Source organism: Phyllobates terribilis, unplaced genomic scaffold, assembly GCF_046119375.1.
Source record: "Phyllobates terribilis strain yellow unplaced genomic scaffold, ASM4611937v1 Scaffold_2__4_contigs__length_985480577, whole genome shotgun sequence".
Lineage (NCBI taxonomy): Eukaryota > Metazoa > Chordata > Amphibia > Anura > Dendrobatidae > Phyllobates > Phyllobates terribilis.
The window spans coordinates 685,412,332-685,432,653 of NW_027362762.1; the positions used below are offsets into that span (position 1 = coordinate 685,412,332).

The 20,322-nt window shown below is 46.3% G+C and overlaps 1 protein-coding gene across 2 annotated transcripts in view; it reads right to left on the reverse strand.

Annotated features, from left to right (window-relative positions):
- Positions 1-744: 744 nt before the first annotated feature.
- SRGAP2 (SLIT-ROBO Rho GTPase activating protein 2) overlaps positions 745-20,322 on the reverse strand; it is a 136,893-nt gene continuing 117,315 nt past the window's right edge. For both annotated transcript variants that reach the window (XM_073666943.1, XM_073666944.1), the window contains exons 21-23: positions 10,641-10,790; positions 7,038-7,356; positions 745-4,255 (exon numbers count right to left, since the gene is read on the reverse strand). In XM_073666943.1, coding sequence (XP_073523044.1) covers positions 3,872-4,255; positions 7,038-7,356; positions 10,641-10,790 — 853 coding nt within the window. In that variant the 3' untranslated portion in view covers positions 745-3,871. The remainder of the gene's footprint in view (positions 4,256-7,037; positions 7,357-10,640; positions 10,791-20,322) is intronic.

Genomic DNA, 20,322 nt, shown 5'->3' on the forward strand with positions numbered 1-20,322 from the left:
ATATTAGCAAATACTTCCAATTAGAAATGCAGTATAGTTTTTCTGATTCGCTATGTCTCTTTCCTCATGTGCAGGCATAGCTGGACCTTAGGTATCCATGGTTAAGACCACTAGCAACTAGCTGTCACTATATCAGTGGCCAAATGGTCATAACCATCGATACCTAAGGTCCTGCAATGCCTGCACACACATGAGGAAAGAGGCATAGCGAATCAGAAGAACTATACTACATTTCTAATTTGAGGTATTTGCTAATATTATTATTATTACTACTACTACTACTACTACTACACCTACTACATATTGGCATATGGATATTGGGATTGGCACTGCAGGTAAGTTTGCACTGTGTAAAAAAGAAGTACATGGGGCATTAGATTTCTATAAATCCCATCCACGTTGCTGGAATTGTAAGATGCTCTGTTTTTTTGCACAGCAAAAAATATAGAACCTCAAATACTCATTGTGAGATCTTAACCTTACAATACACAGCCTCAAACACCCACCGTGAGATCTTAGAGGTTGTCCACTACTTTTACATTGATGACCCCGGCCGATCAGACATTGATGACCTATCCTAAGCACAGGCCAATAATCTCATATAACTGGATGTCACATAGTATTACAAGTCCACTCAATGAGGTTTCATTAATACAAAAAAAATCCCTCATAAAGGAGTGTCCTTGTGCATTTCTAGAATCCATCACAATGGGGTGTTGTGTAAATGAGAACCCAACACACCAGTTATCTAAAAACACAATTTATTGAGGAGTCCCACATTAATTTCTCCTCCCTTCTTCTGGGATTTTGGAGAATACAAAGCACAAAAATGGACATACATTATTCCAGTTGTGAAAATGCTGCTTATTTTTTTTTCTTCTCTCTATAACATGTAGTTCAAAGGATAAGGAGACCACTTTTAATGACAATTTATACACGTGGTGGTACATATGTGATACATACATTCTCCTAGACAGCATGACTATAACTGACACAGCTCCCAGAGAAACACTGTCCATAAACATATATTCTAGTATCAGTGGTCAAAGTGCCATAACGGTTAAAAAAAAAAAGAAAAAAAAAGCAGTTGTACAGTGCCGGCTTATTGCAAGAGAGCACTGAATTAGGTCCGTGCTCGGTTCTCCTAAATGCACACACACACATACATACGCTGGTCTGATCTCCTCTACTGGCGGCACCATGGTAGAGCGTCATTTCGGCCACACCACCAGCAAAGAGTTGGAACAAGAACAAGTGAGCCTGCGTTACACAGGAGACTGATTTGCAACCCGTATGTATTCAGAGGGAGATATGTTCACTCTGGAAGTAGATAGGGATAGCGCACACGCAAATGTCCTGCTACAAGAAAAGGTCCATTTTAGGACTGCAAAAGTTCACCAGGCTCTTCACCACACTTCATCTTCTTGGTAACGTAAAGGCTTAAATGAGATACAAAAAGGCTACTGAATATGCCACAGGCATAAAAATGATCCCCCGGGACAAAACATATTAATAAGTCCATGAAGACACTTCACATTGATGACCTGCATGTTCTTGTATTGCTGCAAAGTGCTCTGCTTCTTATGCCAATTACAGACCTTGCTCTCGCTCTTTGGCGGTTACCCGGCAGGAATCGCATGCTTTGTACCATGCATGAAGGTATATTAAATACTGTCACGTTTCAGGTCAGCTGAAGCTCGCACCGTCATTGCACATTGAGAAGAAAAGCCTTGCTGCTTACGTTGGCTTTAGTTTTTCTTTGAAACGCGTTTTACTTATTGATGGATCCGTTTCATTATTTGATATACATTGTTATAATTTACGGATCCATACGATCTACGAAGACTATAAAAAAAGAATTAGATACTAAAGCTGAAGATGAGCTGCCCCTCTGTAGTGAGATCTTCAACAAATTTCCGACCTTGGTCTTCAAAAAAACTCTTTACCCAAGGATTTCCAAATGTAACATGATCTGGGCCTTTTTCCTCAGCACAGTCAAGGGATAGCTAATTGGAAGAAATGATCATAGGGTATGTGCTCATAGATGGAAAAATCCACTGTGTATTACATTGTGGATGAGACTATACAAAATCTTAGCCATAGGCTATACAGAGAATCCACAGCCTAAGTTTATTAGAGCTTCTGATTTCACCCTATGCAATGCAAGGGGTGACATATTTCATAAATCCACAATGAAATACTTACCAAATCCACAATGGTTTTAGCCCTGGGAAAACATACCCTTATATAGTGTTTTATTAATCAATAAGTACGGATTATCACTTTATTAGGGATAAATACTGATCAGGTTATTGCCCAAAGTTAATCAAAGGGTCTTCATCTAACTATTTTTTGGTAAGAATTACCATATACGAGATGGTACTTGTGTCAGACCGCTCCATTACTAGCTTTCCCAAGCCTTTAGTTTTCACTTGCCAGTTAGTTATCCTGGCACTATAGATTACTTAGCTGCATGATCTGCGTCAGCACTTTGGTTTTACATTATACAGAAGACACTGACAGATAGCTGGTTTGGGTGTTCATTACAGGATGTCCATCAGCCCAAAATGACTGATCAAACAAAGCACATGCAATTGGTGTACCCTTTGCGTAGCCAAATGGTTCAGTGCATTAGCCAGGTTTCTATCAATATCCACCGACGCCAATCAAGAAAGAGGGGGCAGAGATAGATATAAAACAACTAGTTGGGAAGGTACACTGAGCCATTTGGCAATGCCAATGGTATAATGAGCACCTGTGCTTGGTTTGCACAGTCATTTTGGGCTGACAGTGTCCATGTATTGAAACCTAGGGCACCAAGTAATTATAAAGAAATTGATATTAAGAGCTCTCAATTTTAGATTACAATGGAATGTAAAAATGAAAAAAAACAAAAAAACAAACAAACCCCTAATTCTCTATAAAAGGGAACACAAAATAACCAAATCACCCATTCTACTACTATTACATGTAGACAGGGTACTAACAATATACTGGTTCCTCTAACGGACGCTCTTATCTCTCCAAGTGCAAAGAAGACCAAGGATCAATATGAATAATCAGTGACCTACTCCACATGCCATCCTGTCTTTATAAACGTTGCTGATTTATTATATCTGGGGTACAGAAAAATTTCCTAACCTACGGTACACCAAAAAAAAAAAAAAAACTAATTTACCATATATTTGGGGAAAAAAAATCATAGATTCATTAGTAACTTAATCAGAATCGCAATTGGAATGTCTCTTAAAATTGATGCATTTCCCCTATACCAAAGAAATCGGAATATAATGTATCCTCCAGAAGCACCTGTAACCCTTTTTTTCTGACTATGCCAATTTTGCTCTTCTCATGCAGGTACATGAAGAGCTTTTTGCTGCAAGCGTCTTAGATATGTGCTATGATGTAAGTAACATACACAATACTGCTAGTTACTAAGGGAAAACATTCATCTCAAAGCATTCATTGTTAAGATTGGATTTAGTGTTCAGTGTTAGTAACTCGTGAAATGCTTGCTTTAGACATACAGTAGCCCTTTGTGAAAAAACGAGAAGAACCAACCCGATCGACATGGACAGAAGTGGATATTTCATTGAGACAGCTCAGAGTTCCCAGTAAATGTGCCATTAATTGTCAAGACTGGAACCTAATGATCCCACGCGAGACCAATGGAAATAAAAAAAAAAAAAAAAAAAAAAAAAAAAAATTCCTGTTTCCATTTGGTCCTAGACCCATTCATAGATTTCCTCTTACAGCCTTTAGTTTAGGGCTCTTACTTCCATCAGCTTGCACATTCTCCTCAACAGAAGTCCATATGTACACATTGTAGATTTCTAGAAGAATTCACAGTGGTGGCCCCGAGTCACCGGAATCACACCGGACAGGACTTGTCAGGGGGCTGCTGACCAGATGTTGATCCAACACCACCAGGTGCAGGGGGATTTGATTTGGGGAACATAGCTGGTTTGGGGCGCGTAGCAGGTGGCCTTGAGGGGGGTAGACGTACGGATTTAGCTGTACGGAACGAACAAGGGATGTCACTGGCGGAACTAGAACTTCGCTGAAAACCTGGCTCTTGGTCCCTAAGGGCCTGGGCGTGAAGAGGGCTAGAAGGCTCAGAATTAGGAGCAGCCACAGGTGAAATCTTTAGCGGCTCTAGGGTGTCCAGCACCACATCCGGGGCATGCTTTACACTGCTTTGGCGCTCAAGTTCCCGTAGCTCATTGAGCGCAGAGTTCATTGTTGCTTCAATGTCCTGAGAATACATAATAAAAAGATTAAAATAAAGAAAAAAAAACACATTCACATGTGTTCATAGTAATGATATTAGATTTTTATTTTGAGATTTATTTTTTTTAATTATTAAAACTACATTGATTTGAAAAATTATTAGTACTTATTTTTGTGAACTACAATGGATCTAATCAGCATGCGGAACCACATGAGAATCTGTGGTAGAGGTCAGAGTTTCTTTCATCCTTTCCCAACATGTACGCACATACACATAACGTCTCAGATTGTGGCAATTTAAGGAGGACCTAAAACCAGTCTGTCGGATCTCTTTTTATTTAGGAAAAAAAGTGGGCATCCACAGACCGGTGATTTTACTAAATGACACTTATTAGCAAAAAAGACCACAACACTCCCTAAAGCTAGGTTAAAGCACCTGACTTTCTAGTAGAGATTAGCTCTGGTGTTCTGGGTTATGTGATCTCAACCTGCAGAGCATCCTCCCCAGCATGTGATCACAAGGTCTCGCAGTTTTAACTGAACAAGTGCTACCAAATCATTCACCGAGCGGTTACCGAACGGTAACATCATTAGACCAGTTGCCAATCGGTAACTACTAAGAAAAAGATGTGGCATAGCTGGTTTAGTTCAAAGTGTGAAACCTCGTGATAACACGTGATCTCATGCTTTGACATAGGCGAAGGCCCGCAGAGAGCTGTAGTATCCCACTCTACAGGCCAGGACTTCACATCCCGGAAGGTTGAACCTGACCCTTGCTAAAAATGTGGGTTACATTACCTTGCATATATGGAGTGTTCTTGGCGTTTTTTGCTAAGTGTTACTTAGTAAAATCATCTGTCTGCAGCTACCCACTGTTTTCTTAAATAAAGAGGGCAGTCCCAACAGGCGATAGGTACTCTAATCATGTAGAGTTTAGCGGCCATTAGGGGAATCATCTAAACAGACAGAAGAGTTGAGATCACCTCTGCCGAGCTATCGTTCAATTACAGGGCGCCAATGTGCTGTCATGGCAATCTGGGACTTAAAGAGGTTTTTCCACAAACAAAGTACATTTTAATTAATAGATCTTGGAATAAAAAATAAGTTCCACATTTGGATGTGTTAATAATGTTCCTGTGCTGAGATAATCTTATAAATGTGCCCCTGCTGTGTACTGTGTAATGGCTGTCTGACCGTACAGGAACATGGTCTGATCATACCACAGCTCCTGGGCAGTGGAGGAAGCAAAAGAGTATACAGACATTACAGCATGGGATCACAGATGCGGATTTCCATGAGGTAAAAAATGTTTAAAAACAAACAGCAAATGCTTTACCTCATAGAATCCTCTGTGATCCTCTGCTGTTCTGTCTGTATACTCTTTTGCTTCCTCCCCTGCCCAGGAGCTGTGGTATGATCAGACCATGTTCCGGCATGGTGAGACACAGCCATTACACAGTACAGAGCAGGGGCACATTTATAAGATCATCTCAGCACAGGAACATTTTATTTAAATACATCAAATTGTGGAACTTATTGCAAGATCTATTGAATAACATATATTTTGCTTGTGGGAAAACTCCTTGAATGAAGGTCCCCTTGCAAGGTTGCCAACTTGACATTTTATTTTTTTTTGATAACATACCGTATATAAAAATCACCGACAGACAATATTTTCTATGAACACATTGCAAATCTTAATGATTTATTATGGTTTATCAGTAATACATAAGTCTACAGCCCATAATTCTCGTAAGAATATATTAGCTGCATTCACTGTGGATTGTAAAATGGTGATCATTACAGTCAAAATTATCTGATGACATTGCTACAGCTTCAAAAAAAACCATGGATGCCTTATATTTGTTTTACAGACAGGTCAAAAAGTGCCCTATTTTTTAAGATCTGTCCAGGAATTTCTGGAAGGTTGAGAACCTTGCCCCCTTGTCTTCCATGTAAGCGCTGCCCCCCAGAATAAAGTCAACATGTCATTTTTAAAAACAGAGTTAACGCTGTTACACAAAGAACAATTGTGAAGTTGCATTTTTTCCCTATTCTACCCTACAATTTTCTTTCCATACATATATGTGTCTATGCACATATTTATATAGACATATATATTATATATATATTTTTAATTACATACATACATGTACGTGTTGTATGTATATAGTGTATTAATCTATTTAGGTGTATGGCTATTTATGCACTTATGTATTTGTGTGGCTATTTATGTATGCACTGTATATATGTATTTAAGTGTATGGCTAGGTCACTGGAAAAAAATGTATGGTTTTTGGAAGATGCGTTAAAATTGACATTGCATCCCATTACAAATCCTAATATTTTAATAAGCATTCTGCTGAAATGCAGATAAAGGAAATTGTCTGTATAGTTCATAGTTATTCAGTTTTACAATATATATTTTCTGTTTCAATTCCCTACATTTTTTCGACAGGAGAGCTCTTGTTATGGGTCGGGCATTGGCATGTTCATCACATGACCAGGGCACGGTTTTTAATTTTAATACGAAGAAATGTAGAGAAAAATCTAAAATAATAAAATGAAACAATGCCACAGTTATTGATAGAAAAATAAATGGGTTAAAAAAACTACGTTAATTAATCTGTGTCAGAGCAAGTGATAAAACTATGGAATAAGACTATTTAATTTAGTCAAGTATAAAATAGGTTTTAAGAACTGGTTTGGTCATCGTGTGTTATAACCAGACCTGCACTCATCAGCCTGGATTACCATTACCGGGAACAAAGCAGCAACTCAAATGGAGATGGAACAATAATAGTAACCTGAGCAATAACTTCTGGGTCCAGCGGGCGGTGATTATTGAAGCTTTTAGACCTGCCGGCGGCCATTGCTTTGCGTATTTGAGGACTGTCCATCCTGTTCTTAAGAGAGGAGTGTCGGCTGATGCTGCTGACTGTGCCGTGTCCACTGATAGAGCAGCGGTCCGGAGCTTCTCTGGAGAACGTCTGGCTCATGACTGGCTGAGATGTTGGCCGGACATTAGCTCCTGGCGATGCTGGTTCTGAAGTGTCAGAGCTGGAGACACTGTCGCTCTGTCTGAACGGTCTCCGGATACTGCCAGACTCTGGTCTTTTTCTCTGCCTGAAAAGAAAGAACATTTTTTTTTTTTAATAAAATCCATAACTGAAAACTGTCTGTAACCCATGTAGTACCTGCACCAAGTCACTGCTCTGATACGGCGCTACATTAAGTGATATACCATATTCGGGAAATCCCAAATATACCATTCCATTGGCAAGTGGTGGTGATCACAAAGAACACTGCAGGGCATGATCAGAAAAAGGGAACAGATTACAATAGCCTATTTAGTTAAGATGAATGTGGTATGAGAAGTTGACCGATTGTTTAAATGAGGTTTTATTAAATGTATGGGTTTTTTTCAACGCAGTTTTTACACTGGTTACTAAGCCTAATAGTAAACTCATACTTCTTGCTCTGCACAGAGGACTTTTCAGCAGTCTCATTATCATCACAAGCAAGATTACAATAAAAGGTTACAGCCTAATATTCAGGTAACAAAGGATCCTCCATTTACAAAATGTGACGTCACAGCACACCTCCACCACTCCCTTCACAAGTAGGAATCTAATATTAGACCTGATGGTCAGTGTGCATAATACAGATGCCACAACCCCCCCCTCTCCCCCGCCATTTGACTTTCGGACACTACACAGGCAGATTTACTGCCTCACTACAGTGTTTTATGCTTCTACTTGACTGACCCGTCGCATGACTCTCATGATTAACCCCCCCCCCCCCCCCCAACTCCTTACTTGTCTCTTCACCAATCGCTGCTCTTTTCTATTTTTGGAAACCATTTGGGTGATCCTGTTAAGGATGTATACTTTTTTTTCCTGATGTAGATTGCCTTTCCTTCTGTAATTATTTTGCCTACAAATTTCCAGTGGTTTCATTGATGGTCTCCATAAGTGCCCTGGCAGTGCCGGGGGCGTGCTTATTAGCTGTGGCTCACAGTGTTGTGTACGGTGACATTAATGCCCATTTGACTGAAAGCAGGCGTCTCCCGGAGGTATAAAATTCATGTTCTCCCAGGAGCCGTGCTTTCAGTACGGCGGCCGGGCACCTTTCTAACTCTATTAACCTGCACCTGCTGATAAAGAGCATTATCCAAAGTGACAGGTTCCCTTTAATATGTGTTTTAGACACTCTGTGTCTTATCCAACAAGAGTGTGCCTTCGCTGTACAGTGTGCATTGCTTGAGATATGATAATTTTTTCACTAGGTAAGCTAAATAGTAGGTGGTGTAAAATTAGACAAGAGGGTCTAAAGATGCGTCATTACCCAATATTAGCCATTGTGATCAATTTGGCACATTTTAAAACAGTCTAGTCTAAGTTTGCACTGTCTAAATATTAGACAGGGGTTTGTAAATCTCCAAGGTGTCAGCTCTTTGTAGCATGATCACAGAAACTATCTTAGAGGACCTACACAGAAATGCACAAATATGAGTATCATATAGTGCCCAAATAATTATAGGGCAATATAATGCCCACAAATAATATCGTCACACAGTGCTCTAATACTACCACCATACACTGGTAAATAACAGTGCTAGATACTGCTCAGTTAACATGGCTCAGGCTCTGGGAGGTAGACAGACCTTCCTGAGGAAGGTGGTGAAGGCAAATGGGGAGTTTACCCCCTTCATCCTAATTCCGTGAAAGCTTCATCCAGAAAATCAAAACTGCTGTAAATTGTGCCAATATTCCGCTGAATCATATTTTCCTCGCATCAGTATTATTAGATGACCCCCATTTGTAAATGGAGTAGTGCTCAGAATGGAGGTCTTTCTATATATCAATGTGGCCCCAGATTAGCAGCTCGCTAAAGTGTGCCTTTCTTTTCTCTTTGTGTGTGCAGAAATTCCATTTTAGCCAATAAACATGTTTTTACTATTGTACGACTGGCTGTGTATTAGAAATATGGATTCCTCATGCAAGTTACAAATCTGAAGCATTTCAAACATGTAAAACAAATCAAAATGTCTGTGTATGGCGGCTGAAAAAATGTTTCTGCATAGTTGGAAAGTTTGCTGGAATGCAATGAAACCATATATAAAACAGCACTATACATACATAAAGATACAGCCATCACCCAATATTAAAGATATTATGTGATTGCAGGGACTACCTCAGTGTCTTCTACAGCCAGCGATTGGCTACAGTGGTCACATATACACGATGAAATATCATCGCTGAAAGTCAAAATACACAGACTGCTGGGGACCCGTGAAGCTCTGGCACTTGAACGGTAGGGGAAAATAGTCACATAGTAGTTACATAAAACCTACATATGTATGGTAAGCATAGAGTAATAGGCCAATAAGCACATAGAAAATATACATATTCACATAAAAAAATATAAAAGGATGAAAAGTAGAATGAGAACAAAAAATATATTTGATTGAAAATGTAATTAAAATATAATGCAAGACACAAGATTGTAAAGGCTGTTGAGCATTAAAAATCTCAGTACGTTGGAGTGAAGTCTCATGGACCTCTTGACAAAGCTAGGTGCGAAACGCGCGTCGGGTGTGGTTGCTCTCTTGACTGGTGAGATTTTCCTATCGCACTATGCATGGTTACATCCTTTACCCATTGAAATTGTACTTTTCTCACTTCATGATACTTTAGTCCTACTCACTGAGGTTTTCCCCATATATATCTTATGATACGTTTGTATATTGGAATCCATCTGCAAATCTGTGATTACACTTTGCACACATTATTATACTATTGCATGTATCTTACTATACACTATTTTTGTAATATTATACTCTATTAAGTCTATACTATCATTCTTATAAGTCTGCATCATGCTGTGTAAATAATTTTTTAATGCTCATCAGCCTTGACTATCTTGTGTTTTACATTATATTTTAATTAAATGCTATATATATTATATATATGTATATATATATTTATTTAACATAGATATATATTTTATAGTAGTTACATAGTTAATATGGTTAAAAAAGGAAAAAATGGCCATCAAGTACAGCCGAGGGATGGGAAAGGATAAAGGGAAGGGGCGCATGCACAACCACAATGCATGATCCGATCCACCCCGAAACAGCTAATCTTCTAATCTTTCCCTGCTAATCCCAACTGTCAAACCATTAGACTAAACATTCAGAAAAGAGAAAAGAACTTTAAAATCAAAATATGATTACATGCAGCATCTAAGCTCCCTCTAGCAATCAGATATCAATGTACAATACTAAGCACAGACGACAATAATAAATTCTCAGCATAAAACTAAATGTCTCCAGTATAGTATACTATTTACTACTATCATAACTAAATCAATATTTCAAGGATGTTCATGCTCTTATCAGCCCTTACTTGTTTATATTAGCCAGGTAAATGTCAGCCACGTGGCTCCCTGTGGGGCAGCTGAGACTCGCTCTAGCGGTGACCTTTTCCTCCACCAATGGATCCGAACTCTGCTCTGGGTCAGATCGGGGACTGGATCTCTCACTAGGGGGGTCGTCACTGTCGAGAAATCAGAGTAATTACAGAGTTGTTTTCAAGTGACTGCATTAATTAGCAATAAATATGTAGCGATTAGGAAACATACAGTACATGATGACATCACAATATATTTCATGCCAGTGTTTTAATATATACACACATATATACCTATCTATATCTATGTATAGAGATTTTAGAGAATCGATATATTCTTATTCTTTTGCATGTTTGTCACACTTAAATGTTTCAGATCACAAAACAAATTGAAATATTAGACAAAGATAACACAAGAAAACACAAAATGAAATTTTTAAATGAAGGTCTTTATTATTAAGGGAAAAAGAAATCCAAACCTACAGGGACTTGTGTGAAAAAGTGACCCCCCCTTAAAATATAAATTAACTGGTGTTAATCACATCTTTGGGAAGCTGAGTTCAATTTCCCTAGCCACTCACAGGCCTTATTACTACCACACATGTTCTCAATCAAGAAATCACTTAAATAGGACCTGCCTGAAAGTGAAGTAGACCAAAAGATCCTCAAAAGCTAGACCATCATGTTGTGATCCAAAGAAATCCAGGAACAAATGAGAAACAAATTAATTGAGATCTATAAGATTGGAAAATGTTTAAAGCCATTTCAAAAGCTTTGGGACTCCAGCGAACCACAGTGAGAGCCATTATCCACAAATGCAAAAACATGGAACAGTGGTGAACCTTCCCAGGAGTGGCCGGCAGACCAAAATTACCCCAAGAGCACAGCGACGACTCATCCAAGAGGTCACAAAAGACCACACAACAACATCCAAAGAACTGCAGGCCTCACTCAGTTAAGGTCAGTGTTCATGACTTCACCATAAGAAAGACTGGGCAAAAATGGTATGCATAGCAGAAAACCGCTGCTAAGCAAAAAGAACATAAAAGGCTCATCTCAGTTTTGCCAGAAAACATCTTGATCATCGCCAAGACATTTTGGAGATTACTCTGTTGACTGACAGGACAAAATTTAAACTTTTTTAAGGTATATGTCCCATTACATCTGGTGTAGAAGTAACACAGCATTTCAGGAAAGGAACATCATGCCAACAGTAAAATATGGTGGTGTGGTACTGTGATGGTCTGGGGCTGTTTTGCTGCTTCACGGCCTGGAAGACTTATTGTGGTAAATGGAGCCATGAATTCTGCTGTCTACCAAAAAATCCTGAAGGAGAATGTCCGATCATCTGCTCGTGATCTCAAGCTGAAGCGTACTTTGGTTATGCAGCAGGACAATGATCCAAAACACACCAGTAAGCCCACCTCTGAATGGCTTCAGAAAAACAAAATTAAGACTTTGGAGTTGCCTAGTCAAAGTCCTGACCTTAATCCGATTGAGATGCTGTGGCATGACCTTAAAAAGGCTTTATCCTTGGAAACCCTCCAATGTGGCCGAATTACAACAATTTTGCAAAGATGAGTGGGCCAAAAATCCTCAAGAGCATTGTAAAAGACTCATTGCCCGTTACCGCAAACACTTGATTGCAGTTGTTGCTGCTAAGGGCGGCCCAACCAGTTATTAAGTTTTCACACAGGGCCCTATAGGTTTGGATTTCTTTTTCCCTTAATAAAGACCTTCAGTTAAAAACTGCATTTTGTGTTTACTTGTGTTATCTTTGTCTAATATTGAAATTTGTTTTGTGATCTGAAACTTTTAGGTGTGACAAACATGCAAAAGAATAAGAAATCAGGAAGGGGGCAGACACTTTTTCACACCACTGTGTGTGTGTGTGTGTGTGTGTTATACATATATATTTATTAAGACTGTCCTTGGGGGTGATATGCATGGGTGTGTATGGCGCCGGAGATCACGGTATGCGTAGACACTGAACTCATACTGCGATCTCTGGCGCCGTACTTACATACTTACCTGACCGGGAGGAGTGTTGCCGTGGCGCCTCTCTTCTCGCCAGAGACCGGGGCAGGAGCAAAGGCTTCGGAGCCAGCGCATGCGCATAGCGCTATTCGGCGCCATTTTACTGAAGACACATTTGCAGTGTGTCTTCAACAAAATGGCGCCGGACAGCACAGTATGGGCACAATCGTACTCCGGCGCCACACTCCTCCCCCGGCCTCCGGCAGAACAGGACACCGCAGCGCTGGAGCACAGGGAAGAAAAGTGAGTACAAGTGTTTTTTGTTTTGTATGTGTGCAGCGTGAAAGGGATGAGGGGTACCATACATACCAGGATTGGGGGATGAGGGGGCCACATATACCAGGATTGGGAGGTGAGGGGGCCACACATACCAGGATTGGGGAATGAGAGGTACCATACATTCCAGGAATGGGAGATGAGGGGTACCATACATACCAGGATTGGGGGATGAGGGGACCATGCATACCAGAATTGGGAGGTGAGGGGGCCCATGCATACCAGGATTGGGGATGAGGGGTGCCATGCATACCAGGATAGAGATCTGGGGGGGTATGCATACTAGGATTGGGGATGAGGGGTGCCATGCATACCACAGGATTGGGGATGAATGGTGCCATGTATACCAGGATTGGAGGTGAGGGGTGTCATGCATACCAGGATCAAGATTGGGGGTGAGGGGTGCCATGCATTCCAGGATTGGGGGTGAGGGGTGCCATGCATTCCAGGATTGGGGGTGAGGGGTGCCATGCATTCCAGGATTGGGGGTGAGGGGTGCCATGCATAACGGGATTGGGGATGAGGGGTGCCATGCATAACGGGATTGGGGATGAGGGGTGCCATGCATACCAGGATTGGGGGATGAGGGGTGCCATGCATTCCAGGATTGGGGGTGAGGGGTGCCATGCATTCCAGGATTGGGGGTGAGGGGTGCCATGCATTCCAGGATTGGGGGTGAGGGGTGCCATGCATTTCAGGATTGGGGGTGAGGGGTGCCATGCATTCCAGGATTGGGGGTGAGGGGTGCCATGCATAACGGGATTGGGGATGAGGGGTGCCATGCATAACGGGATTGGGGATGAGGGGTGCCATGCATACCAGGATTGGGGGATGAGGGGTGCCATGCATACCAGGATTGGGGATGAGGGGTGCCATGCATACCAGGATTTGGGATGAGGGGTGCCATGCATACCAGGATCAGGATTGGGGGTGAGGGGTGCCATGCATTCCAGGATTGGGGGTGAGGGGTGCCATGTATTCCAGGATTGGGGGTGAGGGGTGCCATGCATAACGGGATTGGGGATGAGGGGTGCCATGCATAACGGGATTGGGGGATGAGGGGACCATGCATACCAGAATTGGGAGGTGAGGGGGCCCATGCATACCAGGATTGGGGATGAGGGGTGCCATGCATACCAGGATAGAGATCTGGGGGGGTATGCATACTAGGATTGGGGATGAGGGGTGCCATGCATACCACAGGATTGGGGATGAATGGTGCCATGTATACCAGGATTGGAGGTGAGGGGTGTCATGCATACCAGGATCAAGATTGGGGGTGAGGGGTGCCATGCATTCCAGGATTGGGGGTGAGGGGTGCCATGCATTCCAGGATTGGGGGTGAGGGGTGCCATGCATTCCAGGATTGGGGGTGAGGGGTGCCATGCATTCCAGGATTGGGGGTGAGGGGTGCCATGCATACCAGGATTGGGGGTGAGGGGTGCCATGCATACCAGGATTGGGGATGAGGGGTGCCATGCATACCAGGATCAGGATTGGGGGTGAGGGGTGCCATGCATTCCAGGATTGGGGGTGAGGGGTGCCATGCATTCCAGGATTGGGGGTGAGGGGTGCCATGCATTCCAGGATTGGGGGTGAGGGGTGCCATGCATTCCAGGATTGGGGGTGAGGGGTGCCATGCATAACGGGATTGGGGATGAGGGGTGCCATGCATACTAGGATTGGGGATGAGGGGTGCCATGCATACCAGGATTGGGGGATGAGGGGTGCCATGCATACCAGGATTGGGGATGAGGGGTGCCATGCATACCAGGATTTGGGATGAGGGGTGCCATGCATACCAGGATTGGGGGTGAGGGGTGCCATGCATTCCAGGATTGGGGGTGAGGGGTGCCATGCATTCCAGGATTGGGGGTGAGGGGTGCCATGCATAACGGGATTGGGGATGAGGGGTGCCATGCATAACGGGATTGGGGATGAGGGGTGCCATGCATACCAGGATTGGGGGATGAGGGGTGCCATGCATACCAGGATTTGGGATGAGGGGTGCCATGCATACCAGGATCAGGATTGGGGGTGAGGGGTGCCATGCATTCCAGGATTGGGGGTGAGGGGTGCCATGCATTCCAGGATTGGGGGTGAGGGGTGCCATGCATTCCAGGATTGGGGGTGAGGGGTGCCATGCATAACGGGATTGGGGATGAGGGGTGCCATGCATAACGGGATTGGGGGATGAGGGGACCATGCATACCAGGATAGAGATCTGGGGGGGTATGCATACTAGGATTGGGGATGAGGGGTGCCATGCATACCACAGGATTGGGGATGAATGGTGCCATGTATACCAGGATTGGAGGTGAGGGGTGTCATGCATACCAGGATCAAGATTGGGGGTGAGGGGTGCCATGCATTCCAAGATTGGGGGTGAGGGGTGCCATGCATTCCAGGATTGGGGGTGAGGGGTGCCATGCATTCCAGGATTGGGGGTGAGGGGTGCCATGCATTCCAGGATTGGGGGTGAGGGGTGCCATGCATTCCAGGATTGGGGGTGAGGGGTGCCATGCATAACGGGATTGGGGATGAGGGGTGCCATGCATACCAGGATTGGGGATGAGGGGTGCCATGCATACCAGGATTGGGGGATGAGGGGTGCCATGCATACCAGGATTGGGGATGAGGGGTGCCATGCATACCAGGATTTGGGATGAGGGGTGCCATGCATACCAGGATCAGGAATGGGGGTGAGGGGTGCCATGCATTACAGGATTGGGGGTGAGGGTGCCATGCATTCCAGGATTGGGGGTGAGGGGTGCCATGCATTCCAGGATTGGGGGTGAGGGGTGCCATGCATAACGGGATTGGGGATGAGGGGTGCCATGCATAACGGGATTGGGGGATGAGGGGACCATGCATACCAGAATTGGGAGGTGAGGGGGCCCATGCATACCAGGATTGGGGATGAGGGGTGCCATGCATACCAGGATAGAGATCTGGGGGGGTATGCATACTAGGATTGGGGATGAGGGGTGCCATGCATACCACAGGATTGGGGATGAATGGTGCCATGTATACCAGGATTGGAGGTGAGGGGTGTCATGCATACCAGGATCAAGATTGGGGGTGAGGGGTGCCATGCATTCCAGGATTGGGGGTGAGGGGTGCCATGCATTCCAGGATTGGGGGTGAGGGGTGCCATGCATTCCAGGATTGGGGGTGAGGGGTGCCATGCATAACGGGATTGGGGATGAGGGGTGCCATGCATAACGGGATTGGGGATGAGGGGTGCCATGCATACCAGGATTGGGGGATGAGGGGTGCCATGCATTCCAGGATTGGGGGTGAGGGGTGCCATGCATTCCAGGATTGGGGGTGAGGGGTGCCATGCATTCCAGGATTGGGGGTGAGGGGTGCCATGCATTTCAGGATTGGGGGTGAGGGGTGCCATGCATTCCAGGATTGGGGGTGAGGGGTGCCATGCATAACGGGATTGGGGATGAGGGGTGCCATGCATAACGGGATTGGGGATGAGGGGTGCCATGCATACCAGGATTGGGGGATGAGGGGTGCCATGCATACCAGGATTGGGGATGAGGGGTGCCATGCATACCAGGATTTGGGATGAGGGGTGCCATGCATACCAGGATCAGGATTGGGGGTGAGGGGTGCCATGCATTCCAGGATTGGGGGTGAGGGGTGCCATGTATTCCAGGATTGGGGGTGAGGGGTGCCATGCATAACGGGATTGGGGATGAGGGGTGCCATGCATAACGGGATTGGGGGATGAGGGGACCATGCATACCAGAATTGGGAGGTGAGGGGGCCCATGCATACCAGGATTGGGGATGAGGGGTGCCATGCATACCAGGATAGAGATCTGGGGGGGTATGCATACTAGGATTGGGGATGAGGGGTGCCATGCATACCACAGGATTGGGGATGAATGGTGCCATGTATACCAGGATTGGAGGTGAGGGGTGTCATGCATACCAGGATCAAGATTGGGGGTGAGGGGTGCCATGCATTCCAGGATTGGGGGTGAGGGGTGCCATGCATTCCAGGATTGGGGGTGAGGGGTGCCATGCATTCCAGGATTGGGGGTGAGGGGTGCCATGCATTCCAGGATTGGGGGTGAGGGGTGCCATGCATACCAGGATTGGGGGTGAGGGGTGCCATGCATACCAGGATTGGGGATGAGGGGTGCCATGCATACCAGGATCAGGATTGGGGGTGAGGGGTGCCATGCATTCCAGGATTGGGGGTGAGGGGTGCCATGCATTCCAGGATTGGGGGTGAGGGGTGCCATGCATTCCAGGATTGGGGGTGAGGGGTGCCATGCATTCCAGGATTGGGGGTGAGGGGTGCCATGCATAACGGGATTGGGGATGAGGGGTGCCATGCATACTAGGATTGGGGATGAGGGGTGCCATGCATACCAGGATTGGGGGATGAGGGGTGCCATGCATACCAGGATTGGGGATGAGGGGTGCCATGCATACCAGGATTTGGGATGAGGGGTGCCATGCATACCAGGATTGGGGGTGAGGGGTGCCATGCATTCCAGGATTGGGGGTGAGGGGTGCCATGCATTCCAGGATTGGGGGTGAGGGGTGCCATGCATAACGGGATTGGGGATGAGGGGTGCCATGCATAACGGGATTGGGGATGAGGGGTGCCATGCATACCAGGATTGGGGGATGAGGGGTGCCATGCATACCAGGATTTGGGATGAGGGGTGCCATGCATACCAGGATCAGGATTGGGGGTGAGGGGTGCCATGCATTCCAGGATTGGGGGTGAGGGGTGCCATGCATTCCAGGATTGGGGGTGAGGGGTGCCATGCATTCCAGGATTGGGGGTGAGGGGTGCCATGCATAACGGGATTGGGGATGAGGGGTGCCATGCATAACGGGATTGGGGGATGAGGGGACCATGCATACCAGGATAGAGATCTGGGGGGGTATGCATACTAGGATTGGGGATGAGGGGTGCCATGCATACCACAGGATTGGGGATGAATGGTGCCATGTATACCAGGATTGGAGGTGAGGGGTGTCATGCATACCAGGATCAAGATTGGGGGTGAGGGGTGCCATGCATTCCAAGATTGGGGGTGAGGGGTGCCATGCATTCCAGGATTGGGGGTGAGGGGTGCCATGCATTCCAGGATTGGGGGTGAGGGGTGCCATGCATTCCAGGATTGGGGGTGAGGGGTGCCATGCATTCCAGGATTGGGGGTGAGGGGTGCCATGCATAACGGGATTGGGGGTGAGGGGTGCCATGCATACCAGGATTGGGGATGAGGGGTGCCATGCATACCAGGATCAGGATTGGGGGTGAGGGGTGCCATGCATTCCAGGATTGGGGGTGAGGGGTGCCATGCATACCAGGATTGGGGATGAGGGGTGCCATGCATACCAGGATCAGGAATGGGGGTGAGGGGTGCCATGCATTACAGGATTGGGGGTGAGGGTGCCATGCATTCCAGGATTGGGGGTGAGGGGTGCCATGCATTCCAGGATTGGGGGTGAGGGGTGCCATGCATAACGGGATTGGGGATGAGGGGTGCCATGCATAACGGGATTGGGGGATGAGGGGACCATGCATACCAGAATTGGGAGGTGAGGGGGCCCATGCATACCAGGATTGGGGATGAGGGGTGCCATGCATACCAGGATAGAGATCTGGGGGGGTATGCATACTAGGATTGGGGATGAGGGGTGCCATGCATACCACAGGATTGGGGATGAATGGTGCCATGTATACCAGGATTGGAGGTGAGGGGTGTCATGCATACCAGGATCAAGATTGGGGGTGAGGGGTGCCATGCATTCCAGGATTGGGGGTGAGGGGTGCCATGCATTCCAGGATTGGGGGTGAGGGGTGCCATGCATTCCAGGATTGGGGGTGAGGGGTGCCATGCATAACGGGATTGGGGATGAGGGGTGCCATGCATAACGGGATTGGGGATGAGGGGTGCCATGCATACCAGGATTGGGGGATGAGGGGTGCCATGCATTCCAGGATTGGGGGTGAGGGGTGCCATGCATTCCAGGATTGGGGGTGAGGGGTGCCATGCATTCCAGGATTGGGGGTGAGGGGTGCCATGCATTTCAGGATTGGGGGTGAGGGGTGCCATGCATTCCAGGATTGGGGGTGAGGGGTGCCATGCATAACGGGATTGGGGATGAGGGGTGCCATGCATAACGGGATTGGGGATGAGGGGTGCCATGCATACCAGGATTGGGGGATGAGGGGTGCCATGCATACCAGGATTGGGGATGAGGGGTGCCATGCATACCAGGATTTGGGATGAGGGGTGCCATGCATACCAGGATCAGGATTGGGGGTGAGGGGTGCCATGCATTCCAGGATTGGGGGTGAGGGGTGCCATGTATTCCAGGATTGGGGGTGAGGGGTGCCATGCATAACGGGATTGGGGATGAGGGGTGCCATGCATAACGGGATTGGGGGATGAGGGGACCATGCATACCAGAATTGGGAGGTGAGGGGGCCCATGCATACCAGGATTGGGGATGAGGGGTGCCATGCATACCAGGATAGAGATCTGGGGGGGTATGCATACTAGGATTGGGGATGAGGGGTGCCATGCATACCACAGGATTGGGGATGAATGGTGCCATGTATACCAGGATTGGAGGTGAGGGGTGTCATGCATACCAGGATCAAGATTGGGGGTGAGGGGTGCCATGCATTCCAGGATTGGGGGTGAGGGGTGCCATGCATTCCAGGATTGGGGGTGAGGGGTGCCATGCATTCCAGGATTGGGGGTGAGGGGTGCCATGCATACCAGGATTGGGGGTGAGGGGTGCCATGCATACCAGGATCAGGATTGGGGGTGAGGGGTGCCATGCATTCCAGGATTGGGGGTGAGGGGTGCCATGCATTCCAGGATTGGGGGTGAGGGGTGCCATGCATTCCAGGATTGGGGGTGAGGGGTGCCATGCATTCCAGGATTGGGGGTGAGGGGTGCCATGCATAACGGGATTGGGGATGAGGGGTGCCATGCATACTAGGATTGGGGATGAGGGGTGCCATGCATACCAGGATTGGGGGATGAGGGGTGCCATGCATACCAGGATTGGGGATGAGGGGTGCCATGCATACCAGGATTTGGGATGAGGGGTGCCATGCATACCAGGATTGGGGGTGAGGGGTGCCATGCATTCCAGGATTGGGGGTGAGGGGTGCCATGCATTCCAGGATTGGGGGTGAGGGGTGCCATGCATAACGGGATTGGGGATGAGGGGTGCCATGCATAACGGGATTGGGGATGAGGGGTGCCATGCATACCAGGATTGGGGGATGAGGGGTGCCATGCATACCAGGATTTGGGATGAGGGGTGCCATGCATACCAGGATCAGGATTGGGGGTGAGGGGTGCCAT